Consider the following 18,750-nt stretch of genomic DNA (forward strand, 5'->3'; position numbering starts at 1 on the left):
AGCCTCCGTCCCGTGCCTTGCCTCCGTCCCGTGCCGTGCCTTGCCGCCGTGCCTTGCCTCCGTCCCGTCCCGTCCCGTCCCGTGCCGTGCCTTGCCTCCGTCCCGTGCCCTCTTCGTCGGCGCCTCGGCGGCCATTGTAAAATTCAAAAGCTGCGCCGCCGCCTTCGCCTGTGATAGGCGGAACACTGAATTTCCCAGCAGCCTGTGTTCCGCCTATCACGGACATCGTATCATCCTCGTCCGTAGTACGAGGATGATACGATGTCCGTGATAGGCGGAACACAGGCTGCTGGGAAATTCAGTGTTCCGCCTATCACAGGCGAAGGCGGAGCCGGAGGCGCGGCTTTTGAATTATAGAATGGCCGCTGTCTGTCTGCTCGACACGCTGATCGAGCGGGCAGACAGCGATGACTCGAGTATAAGCCGAGGGGGGCACTTTCAGCCTCAAAAAAGAGGCTGAAAATCTCGGCTTATACTCGAGTATATACGGTACACATAGCTTTTAATTATGGTTTTTAGCTTTTGTGAGGTGATTATTGTAGATGAGCATAGCTTAAGACCAATATGCCCTCATTTTGTTAACAGATTTCGTTTTTCCTTGTACATTTCCAATGCTATCTTTTTTTGTGAAAATATTTACATTTTTTTTTGCCATCAGCTATGAAGTAACAATTTGTCTAGAAACAGTAATATGATATATTGGTTTACACAGCTTTTGGCAGACAGGTGAGAGAGGTGGGAATGTAACTCCATGACCTTCTGTTCTACTCGCTTTTTACCACACCTACTTGTCACTAGGGCTAGAGCAAAACAAGCTCTGAGGTCATTCAAATTGTGGAAATGGCAAAAAAAAACATGTTTATATCCACAGCAATGTCAGTGGATTGGGGGGCAATGGTGCCATTTATATATGCCACGGGTCCTCTTTACATTGGTATGAAAGTTGAACTTCAGACAACTCTAATGCACCCATTAATGTAGCTGTATGTATTGTTCAGTGCAAGCAGTTTGAGTACATGAAAGTGGCTTGATGTCAGCCACCTGTAAAAGTTAGGATTTTTTTTAATTATTTCAATTTGCCCTTGATTCAGCAGAAATTGGCCAAACAGTAAAACCTTGGTTTAGGAGTAACTTGGTTTGAGAGCTTTTTTGCAGGACAAGCAAATATTTTAATACATTTTGACTTGATATGCAAGCGATGTCTTGATATACAAGTATCGCCATGTCACAACTGAGTATAAAAGAGGAGAGAGATACCTCTAAGTGTAGCAATATGGTTACATTTGATGAAGGAACATTTAGCAACTCACATGGTTGATGATTAAAAGAGGCACATCCAAGTATGTAGGCATCCGGGGGAAAGCTGTCCACATAGACCATCCGCCTCACCGCCATTGAGGTTATACCTTTGCGCTCCATGAGCGCTTCAAGCCTCACTTTCAGATCGCTCTACTGCAGGGTAGTCTTTCTGGTCACAATTGCAGACTGACAATGGTGAGAGCTGGTGGTGCTGGGGATGGTTTATGTGGACAGCTTTACCCCAGATGCCTGCATACTTAGATGTGCCTCTTTTAATCATCAACCATGTGAGTTGCTAAATGTTGTACCTTCATCAAATGTAACCATATTGCTACACTAAGAGGCACCTCTCTTCTCTTTTATACTCTGTAGCTCCTGCTGGATTTTTCTTCTAATCTCCTAGTGGAGGTTTCCATTTGTGGATGGACATTTTATGTTTACACAACTTATCACATATAATCTTTTTATATGGAATATAAACTGAAGGATTTATGAATAGATGGTTGTGGAATGAATCATTTGAGTTTCCATTATTTATTATGGGGAAATTTGCTTTGATATACAAGTGCTTTGGATTACAAGCATGTTTCTGGAACGAATTATGCTCGCTATCCAAGGTTTTAATGTAATTTGAACTGTGTATGGCCACCCTGACAACAATTGCATAAGAATATCAGCAATATAGGGAAGAACTTTATTTTTACTGAGTCACATGACTTATTGCATTGTGAGAAAGAGGAGCAATAAAGCACAACCATCTTATTTTATTGTGATAGAACAGGGCCTGCATACACATTCTGTGTTTATGGCTCCTATGAGTATGTATACTGTAGGTATATACTGCCAAAAGAACCCCAGTATGCAGCATTTGGTACAAAACTACTGATCTGTGGCATGGCTCAGGTGTTGTGAATAGATTTGAGTCAAGAAAATAATAAGAAATTGTAGCCAGTTTTGTTCTGACCAATACCCACGATAAATTTGTCCAAATTAGAAGCCTTGGTTACCTTAGGGCCGGTTCACACTGCAGGCGAGGCGAGGCGACACCGACTTGCCTCGCCGCGACCTGCCGTGACCTCAGCGGCAACTTGCAGATGACTTCTGTATAGAAGTCAATGCAAGTCACCCCGAGGTCGCCCGAAAGTAGTACAGGAACCTTTTTTCTGAGTCGGAGCGACTCGAGTCGCTCCTCTCAGAACGGTTCCATTGTACAGAACGGGGGCGACTTGTAAGATAGCGGCGAGGCGAGTCGTGTCGCCTCGCATCGCCCGCAGTGTGAACCGGCCCTTACTCCATGGTTCAGTCAGTCTCTATTGACCATTTTATTCCAGAGAGGTCCGACCTCTTAGCCCTTGTACACACGGTCGGAGATTCCGACGGAATGTGTCCGATCGGACCATATTGTCGGATAATCTGACTGTGTGTGGTCTCCATCGGACTGTTTCCGTCGGAATATCCGACGGACCAAGTTTTCCAACTTGTCTATAAAATTTTCCGAAAAAATGCTCCGATCGGACATACTCCGATCATGTGTAGCCTACTCCGACGGACAAAGTGCCACGCATGCTCAGATCAAATTCCTAGACCAAAGCTATTGGCTACTAGCCTGAACGTAGTCCCGTTGTAATGAAATAACGTCATCACGTTATGTACAATCGGATTTTCCGACAACTTTGTCCGACCGTGTGTATGCAACAGTTTCGGACAAAATCTGTCGGACAAAATCCAACGGATTTGGTTGTCAGAATGTCCGACCGTGTGTACAAGGGCTTAGGGTCCCTTCCCTTCCTTCATCTCTATGTGCCCTTCTTGCAACCCCCCTTTTTAAGACATTTTCTTTTTGCTTTTGCAACTCGTTCATCTTCTTCCTAGATCTACAACTTCCTCCCTGTATATTCCTAAATAATTCTTACTGGGTTTTATATCTATGCTTGTTGACTACATCTAGAAAATGACCATGACCTTTGTCCCCCGATTCCTCCCTATACTGTACCTATACTCTAATTGCGGTCTCCAAACTGCGGACCTTTGCGTGCCTTTATCTGGGCCTTAGAGCACTATTCCATTGGCTGACACCAACAATGGGGCATAATTCATGTCACCTACACCAACAATGGGGCTCTATTCTTCCTGCTGATGCCAACGATGTGGCACTATTCTTCCCGCTGACGACGATGGGGCACTGTTCCTTCTGCGGACACCAATGATGGGGCACTATTCCTCTCACTGACACCAACGATGGGGCACTATTCCTCTCGCTGACACCAACGATGGGGCACTATTCCTCTCGCCAACACCAACGATGGGGCACTATTCCTCTCGCCGACACCAACGATGGGACACTATTCCTCTCGCCGACACCAACGATGGGACACTATTCCTCTCGCCGACACCAACGATGGGGCACTATTCCTCTCGCCGACACCAACGATGGGGCACTATTCCTCTCGCCGACACCAACGATGGGGCACTATTCCTCTCGCCGACACCAACGATGGGGCACTATTCCTCTCGCCGACACCAACGATGGGGCACTATTCCTCTCGCCGACACCAACGATGGGGCACTATTCCTCTCGCCGACACCAACGATGGGGCACTATTCCTCTCGCCGACACCAACGATGGGGCACTATTCCTCTCGCCGACACCAACGATGGGGCACTATTCCTCTCGCCGACACCAACGATGGGGCACTATTCCTCTCGCCGACACCAACGATGGGGCACTATTCCTCTCGCCGACACCAACGATGGGGCACTATTCCTCTCGCCGACACCAACGATGGGGCACTATTCCTCTCGCCGACACCAACGATGGGGCACTATTCCTCTCGCCGACACCAACGATGGGGCACTATTCCTCTCGCCGACACCAACGATGGGGCACTATTCCTCTCGCCGACACCAACAATGGGGCACTATTCCTCTCGCCGACACCAACAATTGGGGCACTATTCCTCTCGCCGACACCAACAATGGGGCACTATTCCTCTCGCCGACACCAACAATGGGGCACTAGCCCTCCCACTGATAGCAACAATGGGGCACTGTTTAATACCACTGACCGCCAGGAAATTTTTCTGTTCCAACTGGCCACAGTCTGGCCCCACTAAAGTCTGAAGGACAGTAAACTGGCCCTTTGTTTATAAAGTTTAGAGACCCTGGTCTAATCTGACTTATCTCACACTGTACAAATTGTCATTGTTACATCATTATTATCTCTGTATAATGATGACTATCTGGTCATGTCCTCATCTTTGTTTACTTCTCAATGAACACTTGCAGAAGAAATTGCAGTAATATTTAATGTGATAGGTCCACTTTAAAGTGGTATTAAATCCAAAGGCAAACATTTATTATATTGGAGCTTATCATTTATTTGATGAGATGGCTTCATTCTTTTCATTTTCTTTTTTTTTTTTAACCTAGAACACACTTCAGACAGACCTGATCGGACCCTCTATTCACTCCTATGGAGTAGCGGATGTCAGCGGTGGCACCCGCTGCTATCCAATCCGAACCTGTCTGAAATCCAGACGGATGGTGACCCTATTTTCCATCCGTCTAGCAGATGGGATCAGATGAAAACAGACAAGTGGTCTGTTATCATCTGATCTCTCCACAGAGGAGAGCTGGCCTCTGACAGCTCTGTCTCAGCACAATGAATGGAGACGGACCTGTCATTCGCCTGCTCAGCGGGGATCAGCGGATCGGTTCCCCCGCTAAGCAAAGTGGAGTCCGCCAGACGGACAGTCTGTGTGAAAGTACCTTTAAGCCCTTGTACACACGGTCGGACATTCCGATGGAAAATGTCCGATCGGACTTTGTTGTCGGATAATCCGACCGTGCTGTGGGCTCCATCGGACTGTTTCTGTCGGAATATCCGACCGACAAAGTTTTAGAGCTGGGCTGTAAAATTTTCCGACAACATGATCCGATCGGACTTTGTCTGATCGTTTTATAGAGAATTTCGATCGGCCAAAGTGCCACGCATGCTCAGATTAAATTCCTAGACCAAAGCTATTGGCTACTAGCCTGAACGTAGTCCCGTCTTAACAAAATAACGTCATCACGTTCTGAACGATTGGATTTTTCGACAACTTTGTCCGAACGTGTGTATACAACACCCGTTTCAGACAAAATCCGATGGATTTGGTTGTCGGAATGTCCGACCGTGTGTACAAGGGCTTAGAGATTTCTATCCCTTGCTCAGGTAGTGATCTGGGGTCATAATGGTGGTCTGCCATTTCTTACCTGTGTATGGGGGTATTGGGAGTGTTTATATGATTGTGCTAATTTGTGTGAATATTATACTCCCTATTCATTTTTTTTATTGTTGAGTAAATGCAATACATAATTTACCATTACCATCGTTGTAAACATATGGTCCACATATCCATGTTTGGTCTTGTACCTGCCAAGTATTTTGCTTACCCTTTGCTGCTATTACACCCAGCTAGCAGAAACCTTGCTCCGGTCAGACTTGACACTTTGTACATTTTGGTCATCTCCTTTATTTTTTGGTGTATTTTAAATCCTAGAGCGTTTCTCCAGTTATAGCCTGTAATGTAAGCAAGTGAGAACTGACAGCTGATGTTCCTTGGGGCATCGTACATATTGTACAGCGGTATAGAAACCGATCCTGTAGGCCAGGTTTCTTTTATTTTGGTCTTCTGAGACGTGGTATACGTGAGGCAGCAGATTCTGCGCTGACTTGTTTACATTCTATGTTATGCTCCTCCTGAAACGTGAGCCTGAGAGCGAGGAGAATGGCTGCTGCAGCATGTGATGACTATTCACAGCCTCCTCTATCCAGTCTGCTCTGCTGTGTACAATGAGACATCTAATCATTCCTACAGATAACAAGAACAACTCGCCTCCCTCTTTGATGATTGCTTGACTGCTCGTTATCTTAGGCATCTATCAAAGCATTTCAAACTGCAAATCCATAATAAACATCATACGTGTATTCTGCATGTATCATTAAAAAACATAAGTCTCAAGAGATCTCATTTTAGAACGCCATGTGGCCGACGGGTCTATTTTAGCCCACTGCAGTGGTGTATGTTGGAATGAAAGCATGTATATTAATATATACATCGGGTCCTGAAGAGTATAGTGTTTATATTCATTATTTGGGACACAGCTGTAACTGGATCCTTATTATTAATTTACAAATGTGCTTTTAAAATGTAATTACATTTTTTAAGTACAAATGTGTGTTTTTGTATATGTTAAATGTCTACAATATAGTGTGATGTAATTACAGATACGACATGATGATATTTTCTTTTACAAAGATTTTATTATTTTCCAAAGAATTGCATATCATACATGTCGTTTTATATACATGTTCTCAATTCACGTAAGGGATATGGGGAATATTGGGGTGTCGTCTCCCAAACAACATCAATATCAAAGTACAGAGATGCATAAGAAATTAGGGATGCACCGATATAATTTTTTTACAATGAGTACAAGTACCGATACTTTTTTTTAGTACTCACCGATACCAATTACCGATAACTACCACAACTGTTGTGTTTTAACTTCAGCTGTCAGCAATGAAAAGTTACTTACAAATTAAATAAATAGATTTTTTTTTTATTTAGCGCTTTTTTAATGTGACGTGTTAATATAAAAATGTGTAAAAATATTCTCTAACAAAGCAAACAAAAAAAAGTTTTAATTGTTTATCGTTTATAAAATAGACGTGAACAATAGAAAAGAAGCAGGAAAATAATAATTAAATGGAGGAGAATAGGGAGTTAATTAAGACTTATTAGAGTAAATTAAGGGTTATTAATGGGTTAAAGAGAGGAACATTTGTTCATCCCTTTGATCTGCAGATGAAGAAACAGAAATATACAAAAAAAAAAAACAATGTTTCTTTTTATTTTAGTGTTTCAGGGCTGAGCAATGTTGGTAATAAACATTTCCACTGCTTTTTGTTTTTTGACAGCTCCAATTACCGGACTTCTTTAACACTTCATCTGTCAACAGGGGAGATCCACTGACAGCTCAAAGAGCCGAGCCTGAAAGTATCGATATCAGGTATCGGTGCATTTGCACGAGTACCGATACTTGTGCAAATACTCGGTACCGATGCCAATACTAGTATCAGTGCAACCCTATAAGAAATCATTGCTGAACAGTACGATAGTATATGAATCTATAGGGAACTTTAAATAGGATGAAGGTATAAGAGGGAGGTATAACAATGCAGAGATTATGATCATTTGTGTATGATTGACAATAAAAAGTCTGATTTGATTTTATACTTATTTTCCCCCCTGTCATAGCTCCTTCCCTCTATACCTCCCTCTCTTGTCACCAGTTTACAAGTTTAGCGCATCTAAATGCATCTAAGTGTTAGGCGTGTTTAGCGCTTGAGCATTAAATAATTTTAATGCCCAGAATAAATGATTATTCCAGCCAATTAAATGATTTAACGCCCAAGCTTTTGACGTGGCTAAAAGTGCTACACAAGTCTGTAAGTGTTTTTTTTCCTATATCTCTGCTGCCAGGAGGAAAGGCATCTAGTAGAGTTGGCAAAACCTCCAGTGTGCATGAGGCCCTAATAGTAATGAGCTTTATTTTTGTATTTTATTTTTTTTATTCATTTGTGCTCATTTGTTTATTATGGTAGCATTTATGTGAGGATTTCTGATCTTGTTTGCGATTTGACTTTTGATTCAGATATTTGTTTAAATAGTGTTTTTTTCAGCAAATCTACATGCCTCAATTTGCAGTATGAGAAGTGTGGAGAAAGGCAGGAAGTCCTCCTCCAAAAAGGATTTTTTGTTAATATTATAGTCTTTTTATGTAACATATGAGCAACTGCAAAGCCTCGTACACACGATCAGATTTTCAGACGGGAAATGTTTGATGACAGGCTGTTGGCGGAAAATCCGACCATTTGTACGCTCCATCGGACAATTGCTGTCAAATTTTCTGCAGACAAATGTTGGATGGCAGATTTTAAAATTTTTCCGCTGACAAATGTCTGTTGTTCAATTTTCCAATAGTGTGTATACAAGTCCCTCGGACAAAAGTCCAAAGTACAAACACGTATGCTCGGAAGCAAGGACGAGCCAGAAGCGCTCGGTCTTGTAAACTAGCGTTCGTAATGGAGAATTAACATTCGTGACGTGGCAAATTATGAAATCTCGAAATGGAGCGCACATTCTCTTTTACTTTAATGGGATAATGAAGCTGCTTTGCTGGTGATAGTGATGGAGTTATTGCAAATTCATTTTCAAAGGATTTTTTTTCTAGTGATATCAAGAATAATATCATAATTTATTTATTTATTTTTTTGGGCAAGTTACCGCAACATCATCATCCCGTAGATTTAAGACCAAAGATACAACTATGTTGGTGTCCCTTGTCAGTTTTACATTGTATTTTTTTAAATGTAACTGCCTACACTCCTCTCAGGGTATGAGAATAGTCATTGGAGAAGGAAAAGCCAGGAAATCTTCCCAGCATTGTCACAGTCAGCAATCATTGGCGAAGGTTCTATACCAGTGATTCTCAACCAGGGTTCCATGGAACCCTAGGGTTCCTCCAGAGGTTGCTAGGGGTTCCTTCAGCATTGGGCAATTTCTGCCTCTCAGATAAGTTCCCACTGACACCACTGATCTTTTTAGCTATCTGTAAGGAGGTCATTCTTCCCAATGACCACAAGTGTAAGGACCATTCTTCCCACTGACCATCACACTAATGTATCATGAGTTGTAGATTTCTAATTTTTAGCAGGGGTTCCCCCCAGAACGGAGAACTGTTTCAAGGGTTCCTCTGTGTTGAAAAGGTTGAGAAAGACTGTTCTATACATTCCTCACCCTGTTAAATATATATATATATATATATATATATATATATATATATCTTTTATGGCTGGCTGTGTCTCCATTGGGGTATTTTCCCTGATATCCTCCCCTGTGATCCACAATCATTGAGATTGAAAATCAATAATCTCCTAAACAGGGACAAAAACAGCATAACAACTATTATAGTAGAACAGAGATGGTCTTTCATAGGTCAGTGACAAAACATAATGAACGTTATGGACAGGGGAATCAGCATTGACTCAGGCAGTTATGAATTTGGCACAGCATGATCATGACAGACCAAAGCGCATTTGAAACAGCCAACAAGGTTATATATATATCTCCCAAAGTAACCTAGATTATTATCTCATTCTCAACCACTGTGCATGCACTGGTATTGTAGAGTAATTGTTGGTTTTGTTCTGACAGGTGGACATCGTGCAGATGTGTATCATAGAGATGAAAGACAGACCTGGAAAACCATTGTTCCACCTTGAACATTACATTGAGGGCAAATACATCAAATATAACTCGAATTCTGGATTTGTCAGAGATGACAATATTCGGCTCACCCCACAGGTAAGCTTCCACAAAAAACTGTAAGGTCCCATCCACATTACTGCATTGTGAAAGCAAAAATTGGTCTTTGAGGTGTTCAAATGAAAACTTGGCCACCTTTCGTTAATATAACAGAGTCCCGTGGATCATCGTTTCATTTTAATACTTTCTATCAATGTGTAAGGGACCTCATCGGAAGTCCTCAGGCCCCTGTGTTGCCCTAGTTGTTGGCCTAGACTTCACACTATTTAACCATAACCTTCTGTATTAAATTTTTTTTACTAGAGGCTGTTAAGAGGTAACCTGGGCTTAACACTTTGGAATAGCTTTAAGCCCTTGTACACACGGTCGGACATTCCGATGGACAATGTCCGATAGGACCGTGTTGTCGGATAATCTGACAGTGTGTGGGCTCCATCGGACTGTTTCCGTCGGAGTATCCAACGGAGCAAGCTTTCCAGCTGGGCTATAAAATTTTCCGACAACATGATCCGATCGGACTTTGTCCGATCATGTGTAGAGAATTCCGATCGGACAAAGTACCACGCATGCTCAGTTCAAATTCCTAGACCAAAGCTATTGGCTACTAGCCTGAACGTAGTCCCGTCCTAACGAAATAACGTCATCACGTTAAGTACGATCGGATTTTCTGACAACTTTGTCCGACTGTGTGTATGCAACAGTTTCGGACAAAATCCGACGGATTTGGTTGTCGGAATGTCCGACCGTGTGTACAAGGGCTAACACATCAACAATTTTGCCTTGTGAGGATTGTAGCTCTTCTTTAATATTACCTCCTTGGGTGTTTGTTACCCACTCATTTCTTGTAATGAACAATTATGTTTATTGCTGAGCCACAGAAACAAATAAACTTTATTCCTAAATAAAAAATATAACTGAGTCTTGGGGATGTAAAGCCCCATCACTTTCTTTGAAATTCTGCCTTCTTTCCTTTGCTAAATCATGAATGGTGCAGAAAGCTGCATTGAAAATTTGCACATCTGCCAATTTGCACATTTCCCACTATGAACCTGAGAACTATGTTTTGCAGTAAGACCCCTTTCACGCCACACCGCCCATAGCGTCGGCGGTAATACACCGCTATTTTTAGCGGCGTTTTACCGCCGGATTTGTGGCGCATTTTGGCCAGGTTTAAAACTGCCAGCAATACACCGCAATAGCTGCGTTTTGCCGGCGGTATTAAAGCGCTGCCCCATTGATTTCAATGGGGAGCAACGGTGGAGGAGCGGTAAACACACCGCTCCTTCACCGCTCCAAAGAAGCTGCTGGCGGGACTTTTCCCTGACGTCCTGCCAGCCCACCGCTGTAGTGTGAAAGCCCTCGGGCTTTCACACTACAGACAATGGTGCAGCTTTTTTATGGCGGATTGCAGGCGCTATTTCTAACGCTATAGCGCTTGCAAAACGCCCTGGTGTGAAAGGGGTCTTAGTATCCCAAAAATGCACATTACCTCTTGATGGGCTCCCACAGTCACATGATTTATAGCGACTCTGTCACTTCTTTCAAAAAGTAGCTCCCCACAATAAAGCACTGTGACTACTTATCTCTCCAGCGTCCATCGAGTCCGAACATCTCTATCTTCTAGTCCTGTGGCCTTCAGCAAAGCCTTAAAAGCCTTGAATGATGAAGACTTTTTCAGAGGCTGCTGCTCTGGAAGACAGAGATGTTAGGACTTACCACCGAACGGAGATGTAAGTATTTGCAATTTTTTTTTCACAGGCTGTTAATCTTACGAATTTTTTTGGGTGATGTAATTTTTTTAAGCACTCATGGTTTAGTACTGTTGCATTGGTGCAACCTCCTGAATGATGGAAGCTGATTGTTGAACGTCTTTTGGGGTATTTTATTGTGTTTCCACGGTTACTGCCTATCATTGGTCAGTTGTGAACTTGGCCATTATCAGACTCATTCAATAAATAATTCTAATTAAAGTGGTAGTAAATCCTGTTCGGTAATTTTTACCTACAGGTAAGCGTATAATAAGGCTTAGGTAAAACTAATATCTTCTAAACGTGCAACGTTTAGGAGATTATTCACTCTGGATGCAATGCATACTAGCACATTATACCATTGCCTTGCCTTGCATGTTTTTCTTTGTTTTTTACTACCACTTTAAGTGTAATAATAGAATAATTTTGTCTGTCTTCTGCAAAGTTACTTCTGATAGGTTGCTGTGAGATACTGCATTTAAAGCGTACTTCTTCATTAATCTCATTTATTTAAGGTCCCACCTCTTTTAAATAAAAAACAGCAATTATTTTTTTAAATTTGATTTTTTTTTACCACTATATATCTTGCTAGCCCCACACTTCTCCCCCCCACCCCCACCCCCACCTCCCCTGTGTATCTCAGGAAGCTGCAAGAGTGGGGTCTCGTTGTGGCTGGTGCTGGTACCTCATCATAAGCTGGCTGCCCGAATCCAGAAGAAGCAGCCAGCTCATGATGACTGAGGAGTACCAAGATAGTGGTGTAGTACAATGGCTCTGACACCCGAGCAGCAGACCACAGTAGGAAAATGCTGGGCAGATAAGTATCTGACTCGAGACCAATGCTGCACAACAGTTAAGGGGGGTTCAAAATAAAAAATACAGGGTAGAGTTCCTCTTTTAGAAATTGGGTTGTTTGCACAGTTGATTCATTTTTACTAAATAATGTTATTTCTAAAATACTGTATTTGTATCTGTTTGTTAATTTATTTTGTGTCCAAAAAGGAGATTGTTTTCCTAAAATGTGTGATCTTTAATAAAATGACTGGACTGTGCTTTGTTTTGCCTTTCTGCCCAGTGTTAGATCACCATGTGACTGAATGTGGAAGAGCAGAAAGATCCTTGCTACAGCTAGGTAGAAAAGTATATGACTTACTGTTTTTTCTTTGTACATTTCTCATCACCTATACTCTTATTTTTTCCTCCTAGGCTTTCAGCCACTTTACATTTGAGCGATCGGGACATCAGCTGATTGTTGTTGATATTCAAGGAGTAGGAGATTTATACACAGATCCTCAAATCCACACTGAGAGCGGAACGGACTTTGGAGATGGGAACTTAGGTATGTTACTTTATGGTATAACATTCTTGTATTAGAGTGGAAGGCTGCCCTGTATAACAGTTGCTGAGCTCTGTAGAAGTCTGTGGGCACCACATTACTGTATACTTGAAGATGCTTCCACTGTAACCCTGCTCAGGGATTCAGCAAAGATTTCACGAGAACTTAATATTTCTCACATCCATGATTCCATTATCCCTTTAGGGAAGAATTTGTACTGCAACATTTTTGCCTTTTGATGACGTACAAAATGTTTAGTGCCTAATGTAAAAAAGCATTGCGACCCTCACACTTCTTCTAAAGTTGCATTGTGCATTGCTGTTTTCTGTACTGAAGGGACCCTGTCACCACAGGGTTACTTATAAGAAGAGCCCATCTATACTTCCGTTTCAATGCTCCATGGCCTCTGCAGGTAGTTCACATTTCTGGACATGTGAACTGCCTGCTTCTACCTCTGCATGAAGTATTTCTCCCCACCAGCTCATACACTCTACCATGGAGCAGTGTTGAGTGCCCTAGGCAGCAGTAGTAGAGGTAAGTATTAAGTATAAAAGTTTGTGCTTTCCTAAAATTGTTTTATTATGTGATAGGGTCTCTTTAAAGGGTTTGTAAAGAGAACTATTTTTTTTTTTTTTTAAATAACAAACATGTTATACTTACCTCCACTGTGCAGCTCGTTTTGCACAGAGTGGCCCCGAACCTACTCTTCTGGGGTCCCTCGGTGGCTGTCTCTGCTTCCTCCCGCAGGTACTTCTCATGTTTATGTGAGCTCCCTCGCATTAGTGAGAAGCACCTGCGGGCGCGCTCCCGTGATACAGCCGTCGGCTATAGCCGCTCACTGTATCACTCGGCCCCATCCCCCAGCACGCCGCGTCATAGGATGTGATTGACAGCAGCGCGAGCCAATGGCTGTGCTGCTTTTAATCCATCCACTCCAGCCAATCAACGGCCAGGCTGAACGGCGACGTTGGGGGCGAGCGCGGGACTTTCGAGGGGTCAGGTAAGTAAAACAGGGGGGGCTGGGGGGGCCGTCACTGTCAGATGTTTTTTCACCTTAATGCATTAAGGTGAAAAAATGTTTACCTTTACAACCCCTTTAAAGTGTGTCTGTCATTAAATTTACATAAAGCAATAGAGATCCTATTGACATTACCAAATTACTTTATTAGGACCTCTTTCTTTTTTTTTTTAAGATTGTATTGATTCAGTTTTGGTAATAAAAAAGTACAAAACATTGACTGCAGGTCAGAAATTGCAATACAATGACATGCAAGTGTGATAGTAAACCAAAAGGAAAACAGCAGTATACAAAACAGTACCTGTGACTAATACACTACAGTCCCTACACTAAGTAGAGTCTAGGATGTAGGACCTCTCTATATACAGAAGATAAAGATGACCTAATGGCAAATTCCACACATTATCCCCCACAATAGGAGGAGGAAAGCAGCGCATATACAGTTAAATATTCTAGAGGAGAATATGGTAACATTTAGCATAGTTCAAACAAGTTGACAGTGAACCACATGAAGCATGCTATGAATACAGGCAATCAAATACAGTGAGTGGAGACATCTGTCAAGTGAAAAAAAATCTTGGCTGCCACTGCTGATCGGCCATTCTTGACTCTGGCTTTAGTACTTTTGGGGTCACCACTTATGGTCAGTTAACCCGTAATGTACCGAAGCCAGAGACCGCTAGACAACTAACATTTTTAAAATTGGATCAGCAATGGCAGCTTATGTGTTATTCTTATATTATTGGAGTGTTTTTACATCGATTTTAAAGTGTTTTTTTTTTCTTTTTTACTGTAGTCCAACCCATTAGGTATCTCAGGGGACAGTCCTCCACAAGTAGAAAAGAGGACTAGACCTTGATGCTGGTTCTCCTTTCTACTCTTGTATTTTTCTTCTCCTAAACCATTAAAAAGATCACAGTTCCTCTTTAAAAGATTCCAACAATATGTTCATTTCCACAGTAAAGAGTAGGTTCTGTGTAACCCATAAACCAGGGGTCTCAAACTGGCGGCCCTCCAGCTGTTGCAAAAAATACAAGTCCCATGATGCATCGCAAGGCTGACATTTACATGCATGACTCCCATAGGCAGAGGCACGATGGGACTTGTAGTTTCGCAACAGCTGGAGGGCCTCTAGTTTGAGACCTCTTCCATAAACAGTATTGTAGGGAGAGGTAAGTACAGGAGAGCCAGTCCAGAATGTTGGCTCTCCTGTAGTTAGTGTAAAGTGTTTATTTCAATACAGGGAACAAGCAAAATCTGTATGGTAACCCAATGCATTTTGGGGGCTCAAAGCTCCTTGGGGCATGATCTACAGGGTAAATATTGGGAGACTTCAAAATTTGATGGCTAATCAGAGTGAAGTGGACAATTAAATATGTTGTGTTGTATACTGTATAAGCACTCTTATCAACAGTCGGTTGTTGCAACCTTCACTCTGAATATCCACCAACGTTTGGAGTCCATCTTTTGATATTCTACCTCTGGATAAAGCCCTGCTGAAGGGGTACTTTTGAGCCCCCAGACCTGTTGGGTAAATTTACAGATGTTACTTAAGCCTTTTATTGGAATAAACACTCTTGGACATCAACATTGCATTGTGATACTTCTGTTGTTACCCCTGCAGTAGAAAGCAGATCTAGGAGCCCTTCTGCCTGTGAGAGCTGCCAGCCCATTGTCAACACACTGTTAACACCATTTCAACACTATTTGATGACAACCATTTTAGGGGTCCAGCACCACCCGTCCTTCTCTCAAATAAACAAAAATGTGACAGGTTCTCTGTAGATGGATTTTGGTGTCTGACCAAGTTGCTAATATTTGAGATCTTTGTATTTGGGTTATTATAACTAATCTGCCATGATGCTTTTAGAGCAAAGGGAAAAGGAGATTATGTGGAGATTATGGGGAAATGCACAGGATTAATTGGTTCTCATAGATACACTGAATAAACAATTCTGTAAAAAAAAAAAAAAAATCTAGAAGCAGTGCGTGTTTACATAAGCACTTAAAGAGGACGTAAACTCTCCCACTCTGATGCTTCTCTTTATTTAGCCCATTATAATAAGTAATTATCAGACTATAGCCTCTGTAATCCAGCCCAAATCGCATATTACTTCCTGTTTAAAGAAACTTTAAAAAACTTGTTTCCAGGGGTTAGGCAGGACCATCTTAAGTATTGTTTTCTGAGTCCACAGTAGAGTGTATTTCCACCCTTACATTGAGCACTTCCTGTACTGTTAACCAAGCCTCCTTCTCAATCCAACGTTTCTATGGCAACCCTGCTTCCCTGTTCATAGCTGACTTGTTTTGTTTCATAGTATTTACTTGTGCCGATGTCTAATGTTTCCCTTTGTCAGTCTTATCAGGTTCAGCTGATAAGACTGCAGTAATGGCCAAATTTACACTGCATGTCATGTCACATGGTCACGTGGTGTGTAGGAGGAAGCTCTGAATAATTCTGAAGTCTCCTGGGAGTTCAGTGTTGTGCCGTAGGAAGTCCTGATAACAGATAGATAAGACATAGAGAGTGTGCCGTAAATTGGGGAGATCTGGGCATGCTCAGTGACTTCATTCTAAAGAACAAAAAGGATTACAACAATACTAAGCAAGTAAGGAGATATCCACAAGCAGTGATCATTAGGGTATTTTATGCTGATTTACATGGGACAAAGTTGTGGGGGAGAGTTTACAACCACTTTAACCTAAACTGTATGTACTCCTGTTTAGAAGCAGTGGTGACATTTACTTTTGTGGGCCTGCAGAGACGCCCAAACTCTGGCCTTAGCCCTTTGTTGAATGTGTTTTATTAAATGTTTGAGCAAAACTAATATAACTTTTTTATTCACACTTTACTAAGCAAGTCACACTATTTGATTGCAACAGAGTATCTTTTCAGATTCATAGGAACATAAAAGAACTGAGCAAGACACGTAGGGGGTTATTTTTATATGTTTGCATATATTTGTGTCGGTGTAGTTAACAAAGATTGCAAATGGTTATTCATTTTTCTTATTTAGCAATATTTTTATAAAATGGTCTATTTTATGTTAACGCATTTTTTTTAAAATCCAGACTAAAAAACTTTTTCTTGTTTTAATTTTTCATAATGAACTTCTACTTTTGTTTAGGGGTAAGAGGGATGGCTTTGTTCTTCCATTCACACGCGTGCAACAAAATTTGCAAAAGCATGGGGCTGACGCCATTTGACCTCTCACCAAATGAAAAGTCTGTTTTGGAAAACAGCAGCAAGTTGTTGGTAAATACCTGTTTTTTTTTAATATAGCCTTTATTTATGAGGTTATAGTTTGGAAAACAACACTGCAATAACATTCTCGGAACCTCATATTCCAACAAAGCCTGCAAGTGACATACTAGTACATCATGGTCTTTCTTCCAGGTCTGGGGCGCACATGCGCAGGCCCCCTTCCAACTCATGCTGTGGACATAGCACGAGTTTGGCAGCTGATTTCAGGCAGTGATTTTGGCTGAAGTCAGCTGATCATCTGTGGCCAATCACACACACAGTTCTATGTTTACAAAAACAGAGAACTCTCTGTACTGTGAACAGCGATCTGGCTAGTGAAAAAACAACCAGATAGTAAAGTAAAAGCAGCACACATTACAAATTGTTAGGCACACAGTTAACCCTAGATGTTTACCCCTTCCCCACCAGTGTCATTAGTACAGTGACAGTGTACAGTATTAGCACCGATCACTGTGTTAGTGTCACTATTGATGTGTGTATCAGTAAGTATACCTCCCAGTCAGCATTACCTAGCTCTATCACAGTCCCACTATAAGTCGCTGTTCCTCGCATTACTAGTATAGCGTCATACATTGCTGTGTAAATTTAATTTTATATACCATAGTTTGTAGACGCTAAAACGTTTGTAAAAACCAATTAATATACACTTATATGGATATTGGGAACACATGAAGCAGAATACATTTTGGCCTAAATTTATGAAGAAATGTTATTTTTTATTGGATATGTTATATAACAGAATGTAGAAAAGATATACAGTATCTCACAAAAGTGAGTACACCCCTCACATTTTTGTAAATATTTTATTACATCTTTTCATGTGACAACACTGAAGAAATTACACTTTGCTACAATGTAAGTTTAAAGAGGAAGTAAAGGCAAAAAATAAAATTAAATTAAAAACACACCCTGTAAGGCAAAGGCATAATGAGCTAGTATGCATAGCATACTAGCTCATTATGAATAACTTACCTCAGAACGAAGCCCTCGAATCGGTCCTCCGTCTTCATGTCCACCGCTGCCATGGATCCCGGAGTGACTTCCGGGTCTCGCTACTCCGGTGTTGTGATTCGCCGGAGCAGCGATGACGGCATGCGCGGGAGCCGACACGCACGGCATATCGATGTGATCTGCGGCCTGCCCAGTGCGCCTGCGCGGTGGCTGTCTTCGGGTAAATATTTCCTAAACCGTATAGGTTTAGGAGATATTTCTTGGACCTACAGGTAAGCCTTAATCTAGGCTTACCTGTAGGTCAAAGTTGGTTGTAAGAGTTTACAACCACTTTAAGAGTGTACAGCTTGTATTACAGTGTACGTTGGCTGGCCCCTGAAAATATCTCAACACACAGCAATTAATGTCTAAACCGCTGGCAACAAAAGCGAGTACAACCCTAAGTGAAAGTGTCCAAGTTGGTCCCAATTAACCATTTTCCCTCCCGGTGTCATGTGACTTGTTAGTGTTACAAGGTCTCAGGTGTGAATGGGGAGCAGGTGTGTTAAATTTGGTGTTATGGCTCTCACTCTCTCATACTGGTCACTGGAAGTTCAACATGGCACCTCATGGCAAAGAACTCTGAGGATCTGAAAAAAAATAATCGGTGCTCTACATAAAGATGGCTTAGGCTTTAAGAAGATTGCCAAGACCCTGAAACTGAGCTGCAGAACGATGGCCAAGACCATACAGCGGTTTAACAGGACAGGTTCCACTCAGAA

The 18,750-nt window shown here is 41.9% G+C and overlaps 1 protein-coding gene across 3 annotated transcripts in view; it reads left to right on the forward strand.

The window, feature by feature from the left end:
- EEF2K (eukaryotic elongation factor 2 kinase) overlaps positions 1–18,750 on the forward strand; it is a 146,343-nt gene that overhangs the window by 91,698 nt on the left and 35,895 nt on the right. For all 3 annotated transcript variants that reach the window (XM_077448999.1, XM_077449001.1, XM_077449000.1), the window contains 3 exons: positions 9,561–9,710; positions 12,626–12,758; positions 16,902–17,029. In XM_077448999.1, the coding sequence (XP_077305125.1) occupies positions 9,561–9,710; positions 12,626–12,758; positions 16,902–17,029 (411 nt within the window). The remainder of the gene's footprint in view (positions 1–9,560; positions 9,711–12,625; positions 12,759–16,901; positions 17,030–18,750) is intronic.

Source organism: Lithobates pipiens, unplaced genomic scaffold (assembly GCF_037356315.1).
Source record: "Lithobates pipiens isolate NorthernLeopardFrog02 unplaced genomic scaffold, aLitPip1_a1.2 Scaffold_22, whole genome shotgun sequence".
Lineage (NCBI taxonomy): Eukaryota > Metazoa > Chordata > Amphibia > Anura > Ranidae > Lithobates > Lithobates pipiens.